Source organism: Athene cunicularia (assembly GCF_003259725.1).
Source record: "Athene cunicularia isolate RWA chromosome 3 unlocalized genomic scaffold, athCun1 chr3_part1, whole genome shotgun sequence".
Lineage (NCBI taxonomy): Eukaryota > Metazoa > Chordata > Aves > Strigiformes > Strigidae > Athene > Athene cunicularia.
The window spans coordinates 20430898-20451921 of NW_020799097.1; the positions used below are offsets into that span (position 1 = coordinate 20430898).

General features: G+C 36.1%; 1 protein-coding gene across 1 annotated transcript in view; it reads right to left on the reverse strand.

Annotated features, from left to right (window-relative positions):
- The window catches only part of TPO (thyroid peroxidase), a 110546-nt gene that overhangs the window by 32778 nt on the left and 56744 nt on the right, over positions 1-21024 (reverse strand). Inside the window, 5 exon segments of the mRNA XM_026844028.1 lie at positions 1047-1179; positions 3561-3727; positions 10180-10264; positions 12464-12514; positions 12696-12789. Coding sequence (XP_026699829.1) covers positions 1047-1179; positions 3561-3727; positions 10180-10264; positions 12464-12514; positions 12696-12789 — 530 coding nt within the window.

A 21024-nucleotide genomic window follows, 5' to 3' on the forward strand; every position in this document is an offset into this window, starting at 1 on the left:
TGTTAGTTCAGATTCCAAGCTACTCTGCAAGTGCCTGGGGGAAATTATGGATATCCACATAGCTGGTTATAACATCGATGCATATCAGGTTGTGTCCTTTCAACAAAGAGACTGTTGGGCATGTTTCTTGCAAATGTCTTGTGATGTAACAAAACAGACTCATCTCATAAAACCAGACTGATTTGAATAATAAAACTGAAGAATTTTACTGCTGTTCCTTCACCACGTTGCAGAGTGCCTTAACCTGTGAAATGCTAATGACCTTTTCTTTACAGCTCTGTAGCACTTCACTTATAACATTAGTCTGCCTTTCAGTTTGTGACCTTATGCCTATGTATCCAAATGCTGTTGAGTATGAATATCATTTATCCTTGTACTCAGAAGGGCTCTCATTCTCAGTTTTACACACTTATTGTATTGGAAGATTCTGAAAATACAGTTACATCTGTTATATTGGGTTTTGCAGGAAATAATTGCCATATATATATGGTAACAAGTAGATAATAATAGTAAATAATCATCATTCAGATAGCCAATAAGCATATATCTTTATAAATATATATAAAAAAATAAATATATCACCCAGAATTTTTAGATGCATACTTGCTAAATGTTCAGGTTGAGGGAAAGTAAAAAAATGAGAATCTGCTTGATTTTCTTATTGCTCCTCATGAAGTAATTACATTTTCCTGCTCAATATCAATTTATCAATTCAATCAAAAATGAATCCTGGGTTAGAATTCAGTCTGTTTAATGTATATAGAAAAAGTCTTCTACTGAATCAGTCCTTGATAAAGTTCCTTACATAATCTTAGAAGCCTTCATAGTGAGAGCCTGCCTGCAAATATTACTGTACCAAAGTTTAGATGAAGAGGTTCTTTCCCTGGGAGCTTTCAGAGACACCTCATTTAGAGACACATTAATGCCAAAGTTAGCTGTTTGAAGTCAACCCTCCCATTTTTTTCTAGGAAAAAGTAAACATAGCTTCTTGAGTTTAAAGAATAACAAAGAAGGATTTTTCAGGGCACAATTCTTATCATACGTACCTGTTATTGCAGGCACCAGTGATGAGTCGATATTTATTAGCTAAGCAATTGTTTGGACATTTTGGTGGCAACATGTAAGGCAGACATCCAGAAATATTAGCAATCATAGTGAGCTGATCAGCTGATAAAAGATCTGAAAGGAAGAACCAAACAAGTAATTTGCTCTATTGCTATACATCTGTTGTTGAAGAAAAGGCATTATTGTCAGCTACAACCACAGCATCCCCTCTTTTCTTCCTAGGAAAGAGAACTTAGTGAAAAGCGCTGCAGGAGGCAGTCTCAGGGACCTAGAGGAGACAGAGGGTGAAAGGGAAGAGCTGGTTTTATTATCTGATGCATAGACAGTGAGAAGGAAGCAGTCCAGCCATAGCTAAGAACCGAGATTGACCTGCACCTTTTTCTCCTTGTTTAACCTGCTCTTTGCTTTCTTGCCATGCACTGCAGTCACATTGCTTGGCTGGTCCCTGTGCTTACAACAAATGTGTAAAAAAGCCATTCAAGAACAGAAGCTTATACCAAGGAGGAAAAAAAGGTGACTGGAAAGATGCAGAAATTTAAAGACACTACAGATGACTATATAATTAGGCATGGAGTAGAAGGGGCTCAGAATTATTAGCTGGAATTTGGAATAAAGGTAAAATCAGGGAGCTGTATACCAGTAGACAGCATGGTATTAATATCTGTATAATATGAACCCAGATGGGTGTCCCAGTGAGCATGCTGCTCATGAAGGACAAAGTCAGGTTGTTGTGTAAGCTCCAGAGGAGCTGGCACCTTGTCTCAGCCAGACATGTATATAAACACATGTATGGCCAGTTAGAGGTAGAAGTAGACATGAAAGAGAAGCAATATCCTTCCTAAACGCAGAGATTTCTTACCATTCAAACTGACTGTAACCATCACATGCTGAAAGAAAATGGTAGAGGCAGCATCTAACTCTTGCCCTCCTCTCTCCACTGACCACTGCAAGACACCCAGTCTCACCACCTAGCCACTCTGCCCATCCAATTCTGAACCAAGCTGCTTTAGTCCATTAATCAAGACAAAACATAAGCCAGAAAAAAACAAACAAAAAAATGTTCAGGAGCCAAATCAGCTGAGAAAATGTTCTGCTGAGCAGCCAAAACCTGTGCAAGCTAGGGGTGAGAACAGAAAGACAATGTGCTATAAGACTGGCTATGTAACCTTATCTTTATGTACCGGCTACTCAGGACAAATTTGTGGATACAGCTGTATTTCCATGTTAGATCAGGTTCAAAGTTATACTCAGAGCCCAGTTCCCCAGTTATCTGTGCTGCCTATCTACTGAGTCATATATTTTCTTTAAAGTCAATTTAGTTCTTTAATTCATGTAAAACCACTCTTTGTCATGGCACATAGACTGCATAGCATCTATTAAACTTCCATTAACGTTATTTCAGTTTTGAAAATTAACAACAATTTTGTGCACTTGTTCTACGGTTTAGAAATTTGATTTCTTTTGAAAATGCATTGGCAGAAAAATAACTGTATCTCTGTGTGAGAGTGTCTATGTATGTATAAATATATGCACACTCACACACACATAGATATAGATATATTTTTAGTTCAATGTCCCATTAGTTAACAAGCCAGATGTTTCCACAAGGAAAAATAAGAAGATAACTGTGGACCTTTATGTTTGTCCTCAGCACTCTAATGCTTCCATATCTTAAAAAATAATGTCACACTATAATACTAAGAGAAAACAAATTATAATCCTCCTGTTCATTCTGCTCTAAGTAACAGAATTCAATTATGAAAAAAAAAATTCAATGTTTCTGAACATTTGAGTCTTCCAGACACCAGATAGATATCTTGAAATTTATCTGTAATTAATGGCAACAGGGATTTTACTTAGACAGTTATACATCGTTGAACGTTCTGGACTATCGCTCTTTCTTTCTCCATCTAACATAAAATAACAGTTAAATAGAAAAAAATGAGTGAAAATAAATGTGTAACAGCAATTAATTATAAAACTAGTTTTGGAAATAAGAAAGTATATTCTTAAAATAGGGATATTAATAAGCCCATCAATGTCCAGAGGAAGTGTATTTGAAAATGCAAGTGCCACAGAGTGATAGAAATTGTATTATTTTATCTGTAGACTCTAGGCCCCAGAAGCCCTAAATCCAAAGTGCTGGGAAGACAGATATTTCACTGTAAACAATAAGCTCACTGCACTGTGGATATGCAAGCTGTTTTATAGGCAATACAAATATGCAGTCATGAGTTCACAGGATGCCAATAGCACAGTGCTGCTCTCTCAACTATAGGAACACAGTCCACATTCCCACAAAGAAAAATGTAAACCAGTGATTATGTGAGGTGCTTTTAAGAACAAAAGAGAGGGCATCCTGGCCCCAGGGTGCAGACAAGATATGTACACCTGCAAAAGGTAAAATAGAAGTGCAGCTAACCCAACTTCAATCTAAAAGACAACATTCAAGAAATCAACAGGGGGTTCTGCCAATGTCAATATACTATATTTACCAGTTGGATGCAATGAACGTTTGTGCTTCTGGCAAACTTTTTTTTTCAGCACGTGAATTGACATTTCCATCCGTTCAGCTGCTTGAGAAATATCTTGACTCTCTTGTTCAGGAAATTTTGAGAAAGCCAGCAGCAAGGTAGGGGTTGCTATTCCATTTCCTTGGATACTTCTGTAATTGAGATAAAACACAGAAGGTTTTTTAACATATAACCTTTTAGAACTTACTCATAGATGTACTTGTCTATGTTGGATGTGGTCCGAGTTTAAGGCGCATTTTCATTGAAGGGTATGCTGGCAAAGCAGAGAGGAAGACTACTTTGTGACCTTGTTCTGAAAGGAAAATTCTGGAAAGAAAGGGAAAGTGCCCTTCCATGGGACACACACAATAGGGTTAAGCTTGTGAGAAGCCTTTAGGATGAGACAGAAAGTGTTGGGATGGACAGAGACTGCAGCACAAAGTGGCCAGGAAGACCTCGTGCAGGATAGTCACAATATAGGACTCCCATTATAGACACATCTAAGTGAGTAGGCTTTGCTTTCATTTAACATTTAATATCAAAGACTGTCTCAATCATTGCAGGTGGATTCACAAATACCTTAGCACCTAGGAATCAACTAACTGGTCTACAGTTGTCTAGATGCCATCTGCAGTTAGAGACATGACAGATATGATATAGAGACATATCTCATCTCAGAGACTGACAAAGCACCTGTCTTGCACTGACTAGCTATATATGGAGTTTCAGCAATTAGTTTAGTAGGGCTTCATTAGACGGTTATATGGCTATACATGTTGGTTTACACCTGACCTTACCTCTAACTTTAAGGAGTTCGGCTTTGATAACTTCCATAACATAAACACTTAAATATAAGAAAAATCCTTTTTACTGCGAGGTTAGTCAGACACTGCAACAGGCTGTCCAGGAAGGTTGCAGAGTCTCCATCTTCGGAGATATTCAAAGTCCAAATGGACAGTGTGCTGAGCAACCTGCTCTGGCTGACCCTGCTCTGAGCACAGCGTTGGTCTAGATGGTCTCCAAATCTGTCTCAACTGTTCTGTGATTCACTGCAAGATTTAGTTTTACTCAGGTTGGGCTGTCTTACCCACTGTCCATTTATTGACAGTTAAGCCTTGAGAAAAGTGCATCAGGGAGAACTTCCTTTTTAGATGGAATTCCCAACTCCTAAAATGACTCCTACAGCTTAGATAAAAACCACTCTGATCTCTTTCATTTCCAGACATGGTCATAGATTGCAGACATCCTCAAGGGCTTCTCTGCAGCACAGATTTATTTGGACGTGTAATTTTAATGAAAATGTAGTGTTGACATATTCATTTAGGTTTGTTTAAAACACAAGTTTAAAGTGGAAAGAGCAGTTCTGATTTCAGCGAAGCAAACAGTTAAATTTCTGTTTGCAAAATTAGAAGCATGCTTACATAAAAAGCATTAAGTAAGAAAATACAACTCCAAGGGTTTTTCTAAAAGTAAAAATTGTCCTTAATTGATCCAAAAGAGCTTTAGGCTGCTCATTTAATCTTTAAACAGAAATTATTCCTTTCCTTCCAAGAGCAGAGCTTGAGAACACTTGCAACTATGACAAAGAGCTATCTTGCTCCTCAGCACCGTGTTTTTCAGGTTTTCCATAGACAATTAGGAATCTGACTGAGAATCTGGAGAATTAAAAGTCCTGAACTGTGTCCCAGAAAAGAAAGATGATATAACTAGATGCCAGGAACTCAGGTTTAATATTTAATGTCCACATGAGGATAATATCAGTCATGTATCATTAAAAAAATATGATATGAACAGGGAAACCGGTTTGTACAAATGAGTTAAATAAGAATTTTTGTACAAATTATCTAAGAATCAAAAATAACCCACTCACCCCAAAAAAACCCAAACCTAAAAAACATCTACCTTAGTGGCAAGATATGTTCCATTTTGAGATACTTCCTCTTCTATCTTTTGTCTAATCTCACAGATTATCACAGCAGCTATCAGTGTGCTACAGTTCCTGTGTGTCATGCCATGTCCCATCCCATCCCATCCCATCCCATCCCATCCCATCCCGTCCTCCCTGTTACTCAATATACGCATGCTAGTCTCTTCTCATTCTTACTCACACTCCTGAAGCTGAGTTCTGATTCTGGAAGGTGCTGGTTTTCTCACTGTGTGAGTTACAAACTGTCTTGATATTTTGCAATGCAGAAATAGCCCCATAAAGCTAACAAAATGACCTGTGGTAGTATCATTATTAGGAAGATGAGATCAGATATAAAGTGTCTTCATACTTGTTTAATAATGTAAGTCTAGCATGGATCATGGTGTTTGGACAGAAGGTTCTTTATGTTTCCCAGACACTCAGTTACTGAATGTCATTACAGATCATAATTAAAACCATATATATATATATATATATATATTTAAAAAAAACCCCCACAATTAAAATAAATTCACTAGAGTACAAGCCACACTTTCTCTTTCAACCTCAGATATTTTGAGCCTCTTCTTTCTGCCTTAAATTAATATATTTATAGAATACCTTGTTTAGAGATTTCTAACCAGAATTAATGACTTAGATATTTGTCACCATTCAGAAGGTCTCTCAAAATAGTGACACAGTGCAGAATATAAAGTGCTAAAGTTGTAAAATGATAAAGAATGTAATTTATTCTTTCCTGTAATGGTGGCCAGTCTGCTTATAGACCAGAGCAGCACTGACTAACTGAAAATACTTAGTGCATTTTTGCACCTATAACCTCTTATCTGGAACACTGAAAATTATTTTCCACTTCCCTGTGTATCCAGATGATTCCACAGATGGTCCCTTCTGTAGATGGTCCTTTTGTGTCGGCATAGGTAGGGGACAATAGAATAATCTTAAATTGTGGGGTTTACAATTCAGATTCTTTAAAAACATGAAATGAACTAGTTCAAATACACTAAATATAAGTAATTTTACCAGAGTGAAGATGATGAGAAATATCTGTAATCTGCTGTTGAGGTTTGATTTTTCTTTAGGTTTGTAATCTGTACTTTTTAATCCATTAAGGACACTGTGCCTTCAGCTAACATGTATGTTAAAATGTACTAAGTAATTTCAATCATTTGTTTCTTTAATTAGGCTGAGAAAACCTTTTGTGTTTATATTAGAATTGTATTTACCTTCAATCTGTTAGGGTAAATCCAAACATGAGTCTAAAAATATGTCCTACCTAAAACTCACTCAAACCAAATATCTAGCTCAAGGGAGGAAGCCCCACATGGCCTACCACCACAGTTCACATCCATCTTATACATAAGTAGTTCAGAAGTAATTTTGAGTTATTTGGCAAGTTCTAACAGGAGAAATATACAATCACTTGCAGCTGTGTGCAACACAGTCCTAAGAGACTATCACTTTGCACAGCTTGCCCATTCTGGAGTTATCTTTAGTTTCTTCTACACCCTAAACCCCAGAAAAAAAAACATTCTCAGCAGAATATAAAAACTAACATACAGTCAGAATTGGATTCCCTCTCAGGAGGGTCAAGATTCACTAGTTAAGGCTAGTACAAGTTTCAGTATTTGTACTGGTTGTTATTATAACAGGATTTACTGGAACTAGAGTTTCCTCGTGCAAGCCAGCTACCACTTTCAAAATATATGTTATAATGCACTTGGTGGTAAATTAGCAACGTATTTGCACATACCACTGATTAAGTGTCACAAACTCACAGGTGACATGTCTCTGAGCCCCCTGTCCAAACTCTGTAGATTCCCACTGGCATTGCCACTGTAACACAAATAGTACATTTTAATGATTATGCCATTGTGTTCCCTCTATGCCATGTTAACACTATTATGAATGTTTATATATAAATGAGAAACATAAACTCCTTCTCTTAAAGTCCTACAAAGACATAAGCTAATTGGAATAGCATGCAGGTACTAGCAAACAGTCATGAGAAGCACTTGGCAAGGGGAGACAAACATGAACAGCACAGAAAACTGAGGACCATGCTGGGGCACACATGACTTTAAAACCTGGGAAGTAATTTCATAGAAGTGGCATTTTCCTAGAAAATCCTGACATGTTTTGAAAACTAGAATAATAAAACAATTTCAGACGATATGCTTAGTGCACTGCCAGTCAATTGCTCCAGCAGTTGAAACACAAACAACAAATCAGGATTTTAAGTGATGATATTAAACAGGTGAGGTGAACAAATGTACTTATCCATTTTAATCACAATTCAAGGTCAAACTGTGATCTCAGAAGAAATCCAGTTATTTTGACTCAGTTTGCAGTTCAGACGCCTAGATCATGAATTCAGCGAACGTCAGGTTGGACTATTGTACAAGGAACAACTAAGAGTTTTCCCATTTAAATCTGAAGAAGGATCTCCCTTTTCATCTCAGAACTGGCTTTTCAGTCTCAAAGATAGTTCTGAGATCATCTATATTGCACTGTAGTTTCCTTCAATCACTTGTAAGCCAAATAAAATGAGTTTTCACAGTACAGTGACCTCCATAACTTCCAGAAGCTCAAATATGTAGCCACATGCATTCCCTTCTTGTTTTTAGCCTTTGTGCTGACCAAAGCTTTAATTCAACTATACAGTATTCTTAAAGTTACAAAGGAAAGAAGTCTTAGTAGCTTAAAACTGACATGAAAATGCAAAAATATTTAATTAAGGATTCAAACACAATCACTCCTCAATATAATGATCAGATTAGACAATAGTTCGGTACTCTGTACTTTGCAGATGGCCAAGAACTAATGTCTGAAAGACGGGCATGTGGTGCATTTACAAGTCTATATGAAAACAGGAAGAAGTCTCTTAATGACATTCATAATACTCACTGCCCCACTTAACTGGGCCACAATGAATTGAATTATACACAAGCACACAATAGAAAAACAATTTTCACTTCTGGTAATGACTATTTGTAAACTGAAAAACTAAGTTTTTATAACGGTTAACATAAAAGCAAGTGATAGCCTTATGAGACTCAAACTCCTATTGCAGGTCTCAAGACGCTTGTGGCTCTGATTCCACAAAAGAGGAAAGCATAGGCCTCACAGTGATACTAATGCACATCTTTCAGTGCTCTGCTTTGGTTGCTTACAGTGTTAACCCCAAATTTAAGCAAAAGACGTGACCAGTTCTCAGAGCACTCTTAATAGCAATGTTCTGCCTAAGAAAGATCCAATGGTTATCAACAATGTCTATCAGATCAAATAATTAACAGCTTTAAATCACTGATTATTTTGCAGCTTCTGCTGTTAAAAGATGGAAGAAAAGGGGAAAGGGAAGAAAGGAGACTGAAGACAAAGAAGGGTAGAAGGTGGTATGAAAGGGGAGTAGAAGAGAAATGACCAGATGACCTCCAGAGGTCCCTTTCAACTCCAGCCATGCTGTGACTGCAGTTCTTATAAAGGCCTTTAAAGGGAACCCAGTAATACGACTTTTGAATAACACTGCTCTTCAGAGCCTATATATCCGCATATACAATATGTTGAAGGAAGCTTAGCAGCCTGGTGATTTATCTGGGGTGAGCAATTGGTCTCAGTTTTATTCCTAATAAAATCCTAACAATCATCTTTAAGCATTTATCTTTTGGCATCTTTTAGTATTTATCATTTTTAAGACATTGGGCAAATATTGAACAAATAATTGTTACAATAACCTATAAGAGAGTCAAACATCAGTATCTTCATTTGGTACAGGAGGTGGCTGAGCCACTGAAAGGTTAAGATCTACCTTTTAAAATCTGAATTCCTCAGGACTGTCACTGAAGTACTAAGACTACAAAATGAAAGTGACCTCAGTCTCTACATACTGAGGAGCCACAGTTATCGACAGGTTCTGTCCACATAAACAGTCATCTCTCCCAGAGCTCTGCAAATTGTGGCTCATTTTCGAAACACAGAGTTAAATCCTTTAGGAAAGTCTAAGCAAAAAGGTGGTGGTTGCATTCTGTAAATCTTGGCTGGTGCGTTCCAAATATTGGAGAGTAATTAGTTTTGTGGAGCAAAGAAATGTAGTCAGAACTACACAGAAAATGGTTGAATTTTTTAGACTCGTGTCTGGTCATCTGGAGGCATTTTTATCATTCCTAGAAAAGCATCACTCTCATAACTCAAACACAAAGGAGCTTTCCCTATGTTGTTCACTACCCAGAGTTCAAAATAAATGTTTTATTTCCTTTCTCTTATCATTTCATTACTTCTGCTTTAGAAGGAAGGGGAAATGTGAGATTAACTTCAACAATCTTATTTAAGATAATAGAGTTTTGACACTGATGCCATAGAAGTTGTTCAGATCTCACTTTGCACTAGAAAAAACATAAGTAAAGTTCAAAAATATAGAATGTTTTTTGAGCCACATGTTAATAGAATGTGGTATAACAGATCAGAAAAACATTTGTATTTATTTTCATATTTCTTATTTTTACATTTTAAGAAAGCAACTCATGAGTGGTAATGCACAAGATTTTATCACAAGATGTTCATAAACATAATCTATCATTACATGTTTTCTCAGTGAAACAGACTGATCTCAAACCTCTCTTATGAAAGCTCTTTGCTGAATAGATCCTTCACTCTTTTTTTTTTTTTTTTTTTTTTTTTTTTTTCTTCAGTGTATAATGTGCAGCATAGTCCACCAGATTAGAGCCCTTCTGGATAGCCTCAGTAATGCAGTTATCTTCAGTTTCTTCAAAACAGGGAAAAAAGTAAAAAGAAATAAAGATGAATATGCTATTCAATAACATTCAAATACATTTATGAAATATACAGGTTTGTAATATTAAGATATATTTATTTTTTCTCCATTAAAATGATTTTTATATTTTAGTATTCCTGAAACTAATGCTGTGGCTTCTGACCTTTGTGGAAGGTAAAGTAGGGGTAGTAAAGCAATTCTTCCCAATTTATAAGTCTTGACTTTCCTTCTGTTTCTTCCAGCATAAATCCAGCTGTGCACATGCCATGTAGTACCAAACCCAAAGGTCAGTTGAAATGTGTCATGTTCTGTGTACGTAGTTATGCTCTTTGGGCTTCATCTGTATTTTGCATTAAGCTGTCCTTAGATTGATAGGGCAAATCTGAGCCTCCCTCACGGGTAGTATGAGCTGTCCCGAGCTGCATGAAAAATTCAAGTCCACATTCAGGCATAATTAACAAAATTTAAGACGTTCTGGGGTCTGACCAATGCATGAAAGCCCTATTCTCATTTCTTCACTTGTATTTGATGGAAAGACATATGTGAACCCAATACTTCAACTCTGCTATTTTGCATAGTGCTGTCATGGAACACAGATTATTCTTTTGTGCAGTTCTAGCTTTATATTTAATGAATCACTGATATTTAAAATCCAGTGGTTTCATTCCCATCTATATTTTGTGAGATCACCCATTTTCTTCTTAGAAAATGAATAATAATAATTTACTAACAATCATTTATGTACAATTGCTTATCATTTATGTATGCTGTAATTTAAGGTAACATATTTTTAACTGTAGTCCATGCTGTGCTATTCCTGTGATCCAATTTTTGAACAGGGTGCTCAGCTGAAGGGAAGATAATGTGTGATGAGGAGTAATCTTTCCTAGGCAAAATTCTGCTTCACTCAACTAAAGATCTTCTCAGCCTCTAAGTATAGCAGTAGTGATTTCTCTTTTTCACCTATATATGATAAAATATTCCATGATTCATTTAATGTTAAAATTCAGATTTCTGCTACATCTGAAACTGGTTTTTAGTCTATTTTAAAAAGCAACACTGATCTTTATAGGCCATACAAGAGCTATTTTTTTTTTTTTAGAATTCAGAATTGCATGATTTTTAATTACTTTTAGGGAGTTTACCTCTGAGTTATGCTCAAAGTATTGCTCATCATGTGGCGTTGATTCAGACTCTGATTTAGAAGAGAAGATCGACCTGCTATACCTGAATTCCATTGTGCCTCTTCCTTTTCTACTGAGAAGTATGACTTTCATACCAATGCAGTGTTTTAAAAAATGTGTTTCTTTCAACAAAATAATAAACATTATTTTGTATTGTTCCCATCAGACTGAAGGACACATTATAAAAAAGAATCATATACAGTCCATCTATTCCATTTATTTACAGTCCACATATAAATAATTTCATATTAAATAACATGCAATATAACTTCATTTTAGACCATGTCTTTCCAAACAATTAATATGGAAGCTCCAAGTAGAGGATCCACTATGGAAAATAACTCTGATCCCCTGTTTCACAGTCATGATCCAAAAAAAATTCCCATCTGAAGTAATGGCTTGGGGGTTGGTTCAGGTTTTTTCTTTATTTTGGATATAATTTTATTTGTGGTTCTACACTAACTTCAAGTGAGAAATTTCCTAAGGACTTTTCCTTCTGAATCAGATCTACAATTATATAATTAATTAAAGGAATGTAAAGATTGAAATTCTATTTCTTCATCACCTCTGCCCTACTTTAATGTAAAATCAGTCTCTGCAGAAGTCTCTTAAAATTCATTCTAGTATCTGCTATATTTCTAGTCTACTAGATCTAAGTGATTCTAGTCTACTAGATCTAATTGATTTAGATTGGATAGATACAAATAAAATAGCTCTGATGCTTAAAATGTCAAGATTATATTGTTTGAACATAAGCACCACTGTAATTTGAGATGCTCTAAAATCTACATGGTACCCACAGGGTGTCAGCAGAGACAAGACCCACAGAGGATGTGCACCCTTGTGGGCCAGCACCAGGGTGCCAGGTGGACATGGCAAGTGACTAGCCTGGGATGACTAAACGTAGTGATTGGCAGTCTGGGAGAGAAATCCAGCAATCTGCTTGTAAACATGTCATCTAACACATAAATGTCACTAAGTAAACTCACTGCTAGTCAAGGAATACATAATTGAGATATATTACACATACAGAGTTTTCCTTTGTGAATTTAAGAAGCTGCATTTTAGAAGAAAACACCCATGGAATAATTTTTGCAGAAGTCAGATATTCTATTTTACACGTAAAAAGAGATTAAACTAAACTGCTATTGCTAAACTGTCTGCAGTGCCAGTATATTTTCAGCTTAACAGTAATCGCTGACAAATGAAAATTACATGTATTTTTTTCCGTTACTTACCAAAGAGGATATCTTTGCCTATCTTAAGAAAGGAAAAGAAAACAGCTGTGAAGGCTGTGGCTGCTGAAATTCCCAAAATAATGAACACTTTCATCTATAAGAAAAGAGAAAATTGTTGACAAAATACATACCTTCATCCTCTAATTATAAGCCATACTATAAATAATTTCCTGCATATGGTAAATTTTACTTTTAAATAAGATTTGTAGCCACATTTATGTTTTTGAAGTTCAAAATATTAATTTTTAGAAATAACTGTACTTAACTTTCTATTTTCTCCTTCCTCATCACTTTTATTTCTATTTAAAGAAACTTCTAGCACAAAGAGATACATCACTTTATTTTATACCATAATATGTACTGACAATATTAGTTAGCAGAACTTATCCTACGTATTTGAAATTCAGCTATATTTTACCGGTCATGAACTTTTATCTTACCATGAATTTCTCTGTGCACCATCACGATTTGATTGTAAATGCACATAAGATAGTGAAACTGCCCAAACTAATAATAACTGCAGACTCTTTTATACTTCTGTCCATGTATAACTGTAGTATCAAAGCAGCACAATGAATATGTTCACATGGCAAACATGAGATACCTTCTCCATTTCAGTGCACTGCTTCCTGGTAGTTATTGCAGCAGTACAAATATATAAACTGTCCAAGAGGCAACATTTTTCACTTGCACTACGTTGATTTGAAATGGAAAGATTTTAAATATTTTTAGTTCTATATTCCATCAACATAAGAAAACTAATAATAAATCAACTCTAAAAATTAAGGGAAGCAATACTGCCCATAGAAACTCAACGTGAAAACACCCCTTCTTTTTACATTTGATGAATGAATATGATGAATTTCTTCTGGAAAATGGCAAGCAAAAGTTTTATAGTCTGACCTTTTGTCTGTTGAGAAGATTACCTTCCAGTTCTGTACTTTATCGATGGCAGTAACTGTTCTGAAATCTGAAAGTGAAGTACTTTCCAGGGGCCCAGCTTATACTATCAGCTTTATGCACTGGTACTCACTCAAGCTTTAAAGGTGCAAGTGGTGTCAAAATCTTTTTGGCCACAGCACATTCTCACAAAGCAGAAACTGACGTTAATGCTTCACTTGTTTATTTTTGTCCTGCTAGGAACCAAGAGCTACCTGTGTAGTCAGTTCTGATATCAGTGTTGTTTTCATGGACATGTGAAGGACAAATGTTCAGACTAAAAAAAAATTAAAAATTGCCACATTATGCAGTAAAGCAAATTTTGGGTACAATTTTCACTAGTTCTCTTTGTCAACGTATTTGGCAAATAAGACACTTTTGTGTCCTATTTTATGCATTCTACCATTGTCACTTTACCATCTCAGATGATAATTCCCAGTTTGCCCAGCAACCTCCTTGAAGCACTTTTTATTTTGTTTTGTTCTCTTGGATAATTTATTTCACACTTCTGAGCCTACCCATTTTTAACCCTATTGCTTCATCTAAAGCCAGTATTTTGACCTAAAGAATCTAACTGGATGTTTTTTTCCATTTCCTATACAGGCAGAGAGATCAAAATCAGCCGAAATCAGGATCAAGGATTCCCTAATTTCATTTTCGTTAGTCTTGACAGGGAGATCACAAGGTGGAGCCAAAGATCAGTGTTTTGATCTCTGCTATAGGTGGTAAGTAAAGTAGGAGTTGGGTAGCGGGGAGCATCCTGGAGCTGGTTACTGTGGCATATGGTAGTGAAAGAAAACCTATAGGCATGTGAACTGACTGGAGGTAAAACTCAAGATTGTTATTATAGCAATTTTAGCTCAGGAATATCATCCACAATCCTGTTCCCTGCAAAGATGAGTGGACATGTGTGAAAAGTAAGCAGAAAGTAAAGGGAAACAGACCTCTAATGGAAAAGTAGGTTTATGCTCCCTGATTGGGGGCTTTAAGATTGCAGACAAGAAGTCAAACTTGCTCTGTCTCTTTTAGCCCATAACGAATTGCAAATCTTTTAAGGTTGTTTCCTTACATAAGAAAACATAAAGAAGACTGGCTTCCATGGCACAGCAAATCACTGAGAAATGTAGATCCATTCCAAACACAGAATAAGGAGCTTTTAACTGTATCCTTTCAGATATTTTGCAAGTATCACAGTCCTCATTTCTGAGAGTTGAGGGGCTTTCTAAAAGTGAAGAAAAGGTCTGATTTTCTTCGCAGTTTCATAATCAAAGCTTCTCCAATCAGCTCAAAAGGACCTTACCTACATCAAGACTTGTTTAAATAAGGGTCTCAATCTTTGCTCATTGGTTGCAGCTGAAGTATTTATCAGCAGTGGGCTTTAGAAGGTTACATGCAGTAAATTTATCTGTGATTAAAAACTTGAATATCAGTGTCTATTTTGTGTTTTCCTGATTTTAGTTTAAGAGTATAAATGTTTAAATCCCCACTAACCCTGGGAAGTCTTAATTACACTGGACCGATAAGATAGATGCAGTTTTATTCCCATTCTTACTGGAGGTCATTCAGAATCCTGTTACTAAAATCTGCTGAAAGCGAATTGAGAAGGCAAAGTCCAGTGCCTTAAGAACAACCTTAATTTTTTGAATCCAAAATTCATATATTGCCTACATATCAGCACAGGGGATTTGGATTAAAATCTTGCCAAATGTGTCCTCTTTGTTCTGGATTTTCTGTTAGCTGCCTGTCTTATTTCTGAAGAAAGGGTGTCAGACCTTTCTGTGCAGCACTGAAACTGCACAGATCAGTGACTGTCTAAACATGGAGTACTAGACAACTATAAAAGAGTCCTTATGTTAAACAGCACTCTTAAGAAAAGGAGCAGTGAACCTTAACAGTTAACAATATTAATAAGTTTTAAATTATGTGACTCATTCATTATATTCCCAAGATTTTAATCTGCACATGAAGAACAGTACTGTATCTGTGTTCTTAAAAGTTAAAGATCTATAAAGTAAATCTTTGAATTGTTGTTAAAAAAGATAAATTCCATTCAAGGAAATACCCCAAAGCAATAGAATTTCAGATTATTCATACATATGAATTTCTGCAGATCTACTATGATACTCAGAAAAATTAGCCCATATTTAAAATATGCAATTGCAACTGATGTTTCATTCAGGAACAGACACAGTTCTACAACCTCAGAACAACTCTTACATTTGCACTGTAACAGCCTGCAGCCCTGCTAGGCATTCTGAGGCATCATCAGTTCTTACAAACATTGGATTAGACTAAGAGACCTTCAAGATAAATCTGTGCAGCTGCAGGAGCTATTTTTGACAGCAGATTACACTGTTTTGTAGTATTTAGTGGCAATCCTGGGCTCTAGTATAGCGTGAAGGACACTCAATATGGATGTCTAATCTATAATAGAAAAATTAGTCTCTGATCTCTTCTGGCTATTAAAATTCCAAGAACACTGTTTTGCAAGAAGAGAGGCAAAAAGTGCATATAACTGTACAATACTCCAACAGAAGCAATTTTGCTGAAGTTCCAGCTTAACATCATGCAAACAGCAATTAGTCTCATTCTACTCAGTTCAGCAAAATGTCACTAAGTCAAAAAATGCAAGAAAGGGTGAAAGAACAGTAGTTTACAAGGAGAGTTTAGCTGGGTTTCATTGATACCATGACATCTGGTCATTTTAAGCATTTAGGATTTTCTAGACTTAATTCCATTTTATTAGAAAAATTTTTTGCTGTTATTCTCCTTAGTTAGAGAAGACTTTATAGAGGTCTCTGAAGCTAGAAAAGGGATGAAGGGGGTGAATAGGTCACAATCATTCACTGTCTATTCCAGTACAAAACTAAGTAAGGGTCAAGTAAGATGGCAAGTTGAAAACAAATAAAAGAAGGCAATTATTTAGATAACACATAGTTAAACCATGGAACAGCTTGTGTCAAGAAGCTGTGGTAAAAAAAAAAAAAAAAAAAAAAAAAATATATCAAGGCCTATGAGAATCACGATTTGCATCAGGAACTCCCTCAACCACAAATACATTATGCCTGGAATTTTTCTTTTCTTCTTTACAGGCTTCTCTCAGCCACAACTGTTGCCTTTTGTCAGATGTAAAATATGAAGCTAAATGGGTTTTAGGACTAATTTCTATAGTTTATGTTTAGACTTGAAGCTTAGCTTAATTTATATACATACCTATCAAACTAAAGGGTAAATACTAAATGAAAAAATGTACTTACATATAGTGTACTACATAAGTACTACATATAGTAACTAAATAGTTTAGATATTATTTCAGTCTTTTTACAAGACAGTGAGTAATAGATTGGGGGGTAGGACTCATTTAATTTTCCTCAGGCTCTGTGATTTAATTGTTGTTACATGATTACTAAATAGCTAAAAAGATCAGGAAATAAACTAAAGCAGGCCAGTAAATAACGAAGTGGCTTTCTATAGAAACTATCAGCATCCAGATTAGCAGTAAGTACTATAAGCAGGGAACAAAAGCAGCTTTGGACCTTTACTCCTGCAATAATTAGGCTTGAATAAGGATCAAGCAGTTTGCTAAGCTGGAAGAGTTTTATAGTCTGTGGCTAAATAAATTATTTTTCCATCTGGATGACTCAGTGAATGGTTTTCCAAATGCCATGCTTGTTCTCTAAAATAATGTCTCTGCCTTTGCAGATCAGTAATGGGCTCATCCTGAAGAAGAAAAGTTGTCCCAGGCTGGTGGAAAGTATCTTATATTCTTATCTTTCCTTAGACTAATGGTTTGCTTTGAGGAAGATCAATAGGATTTGGTCATTACATGCTAATTTTAGTGTATGATGCTGAAATCAGGTTATCAGGTAAATTATTTCTCTCAGAAACAGGTGTCATGTAACATGAGAATAACTGGGATTACTGAAATTCAGTGAACATTAACTGAATAAATCTACAGACCATGACATTGTCTTATTTAAAACTCAAGTTACAGGAAGTATTCCTAAGAATATTTTTAAATGTGCTGTGGTTTATTATACTTTGAAATAAATGCAGAACAAGATACTGTAAAGGTAAATTTAGCTGCAGAGGAGAGACCACTCAATTTCATGTGTCTGAATTCATGCCAACACTTTATATCACTGTTTGAACACTCTACCTTAACTAAAGAGCAAATTATGATTTACGTGGAAGAGTGTGGAAAAAAATGAACAGATTTTTAGGTCAGTAGAAGGTCTGAAATTCAGTGGTTGGAATTACAAACACTTTTTAAAATGAGACAGAAAATTAATCTTTCCTCTTGATAAAGCATGGATTTCAGGCCAAACCCAATCTCTTTCAGACAGATAATTTTAATGGCAAGCTTAATGATGAGATTTCTGCCTTCTTACAACGCATGGCCTTCCTGCAGATACCACAGAAGTATCACATAATGAAGTTTATGTCTTGGATTTAAAGACAGTAGATATATGATGTATCTATCATGTAGCCATAGAGCTGATCAAATACTAACAAGATAACAAGGATGATCTTTTGTAATTTAGCAGAAAACAGAAATTGATTTAGGAAAATAAAACCAGTGATGACATAATACAATTACGACAGACCAATTTTAATATTCTGCTTGCTGTGAAGGAGGTTCTCAGCATGGTTAGTGACAAATTCACAAGAGGATTTACGATTCCAAAACAAAAACTGGGAGGTGCTAGTACTGAGAGTGATTTACTGCCATACTCAAAGTGTCCAGAAATGGCACATGTTCCTGTCCTCCTTTTGTAGTGCTTTGCAATGAGTGAAACATTCTGTGAATATTTCCATGGTGGGAACCATGACACATGGATCTCTCACATCAGAAGCTCCTTGGATAGCAGTAGGAACTGGACCAATGTCTTTCACGTCATGCCTCCCGACACCAAGTTACTGTGAAAATCCAAGCAGTGGCAACATGTTTTCATTTTGTACCCATCATTTGAAAGAAAGAAAAGAGGTGGCATAGTCAGTGATCAAGAAAAGGTCATGGACACCTGTAAATGAAAAGGAGCATAGAACTGTGGCTGGAGAGAGGCTCTGCTTTGCAGCGAGCAGTGCAAATGCTATATCATAATGCCTGTTTTATGCTAGTTGTATGTTCTCAGCTGTTCCTGCTGGCTGGGTCAGGTGTCTCAGTATGACAGCATTGGTACATCTCATTCTGAAGAGATTTATTCTCTCTCCAAAAAGCCTGGGTTCTTCTAGGCTGAATACCTTTCCCATAACTAGGCATTACATCTGTCAAGTCTGTGACGTGAAAGCCCCTCTGTGGGCACAATTATTCCAGTAACTTGGAGTAACAGCACTTGAATTCCTCCTCACACTTAAATGTTTTCTGCTGGTCTGCTTTAGTGAATTGACTGGTAGGTTGCATCTTCCCAAGTGTGGCAACGATTTTCCAAATTTATTATTTAATCTTTAATTAATCTTTTTATTAATTGAAAGATAAAGTCAACGTTAAGAAATTGTTTTAGATATAGAATTGTCAGTTTGGAGAAAGAGGTGATAAAAGGAAGCAAACAGCCAGAGAAAAATTAGATTTCTATTCAGTAAATCAAGTAATAAAAGAATCCCTAAAGACGGCCACCAGCTCATTAGACGAATTGTTCACTAGACACATCCTACATTATAAACACGTTTTGTTAATTGAAAAACACATTTTAAATCTAATGAGATACTCTTGAACTGTTTTAATCCAAGTTCATATTCACTCAGGCAAATGAGTATGCTTCTGAATTAATCTCCAAATTTCCATTAGTCTGTCACAAATCAGGAAAGTAAATGATCTGAAGAAGTTAAATGAAACATTCTTCATGAGTGCTGATATCAAGAGGTCACACAGCACTACTCTATGGGACATTTAGTGTTCAAGTGAGCTTTATGACTGAGTATAAAAACATCTTGGCTATTTGACGTCACGTCAAAGTTCCACAAATCTTGAGCTATTATTTTTAATGCCCTGATGAGTTTGAAGCATTCTGTAGCTAGACAAAGTATGTTTTAGAAAACTCAGACTGAACAAACAAGAGATGCTACAGGTTTCTTATTTTTATGTTGAAATATCCAGATAAAAAAGGCACATGAGGATTATCAAGCATCCACCATTAAATAGCAACTAATAACAAGAATGAAACCTGTCATATTTAAATGAATATTAATAAGAAGCAACACTTGGTAAACTATTTAGCAGAGGTTACCAAATAGCTGAAGGAATACGGAAGAGTATGTGTGCATGTGTGTGTGTATATTTATATGAAATAACATAGACACAGCAAAAGAACTCATTTTCCACTGAAGTCTACATATCTGATTTGAGGCAAAATCAATAATAGGTACCATGGTAGACTGAGAAATTCAACAAAATTATTTTAATACAGCAAAATATAAGGCAATAACTTTAAAAATAAACTGCAGATAATATAGATGTGATAAGAGAATCTTGAAAAGCTGTGACTCGGGAGAAAATAAAAAGGTATAAAGAACCATCACTGATTCTCAACAGACCTCTCAGGTTAATGCTCTGGCAAGAGAAAATAATGGGTCCCCCTGAGATGTAAAAGGAGAATTAAAAAAGAAATGATCTGTTGTCAGTGTATGGAATTGATAACACTACTACAAGTTCATCTTGTCTACTTCTGTCTGGAGAATGTGAGTAAGCTTTAACAATGTGAGGCTTAAAGCAGTGAAGGTGCTTGGTTTGGTGAGAAAATGCTGAGGATTGACATCTGATGTTGAGCATCTACATTAGGAGAAAAAACCCTATAGGGAGCAAGTTTTCAATTCTGTAGAAAAAGGTATAAGAAGATAAAATACCTGTGAGCTGTACTGGAGTTAGACAACCTTGCCCATGAAATAAAACATAATTTGGAAGTAGCAAAAGAAAAGAAATTAAAAGTTGAAAGATGTTGTAAGGGTATGCAGTAAGGAAGGAGGAGGAGGAGGAAAGCTTTCTGCACAAGGCCCTGAGCCCTGAGCATGCCTTAGTCCAGGGCACTCACATACAATTTCTTTGGATGCTAGTGACTGGCACAGTAGCACCAGCTTTGTGCAAAAAGGAGCACAAATACAAGAATTGACAGAAAGAACATCAAATCTGTGCCTTCCCCATCTTCCCATCACCCCTTATGCAGACTGGTGGTAGCTAACACCTACCTGCTGCCCTTCCCATCCTCCCCAGCCTGTGCTCCTGCCCAGCTTTCTGGCCCTGCTCTGCTGAGGCAGCCAGGAGTTCTGCCTGGGCAGCCTCCCATTAACGACCACCTGGATGACTGATTTTTTAACCATCAGCTTAATGCAGGGTGTATAATGTAATAGAAGTGCTATAGATCCATACCGTGGACATGCTGTGTAATTTTGCAGC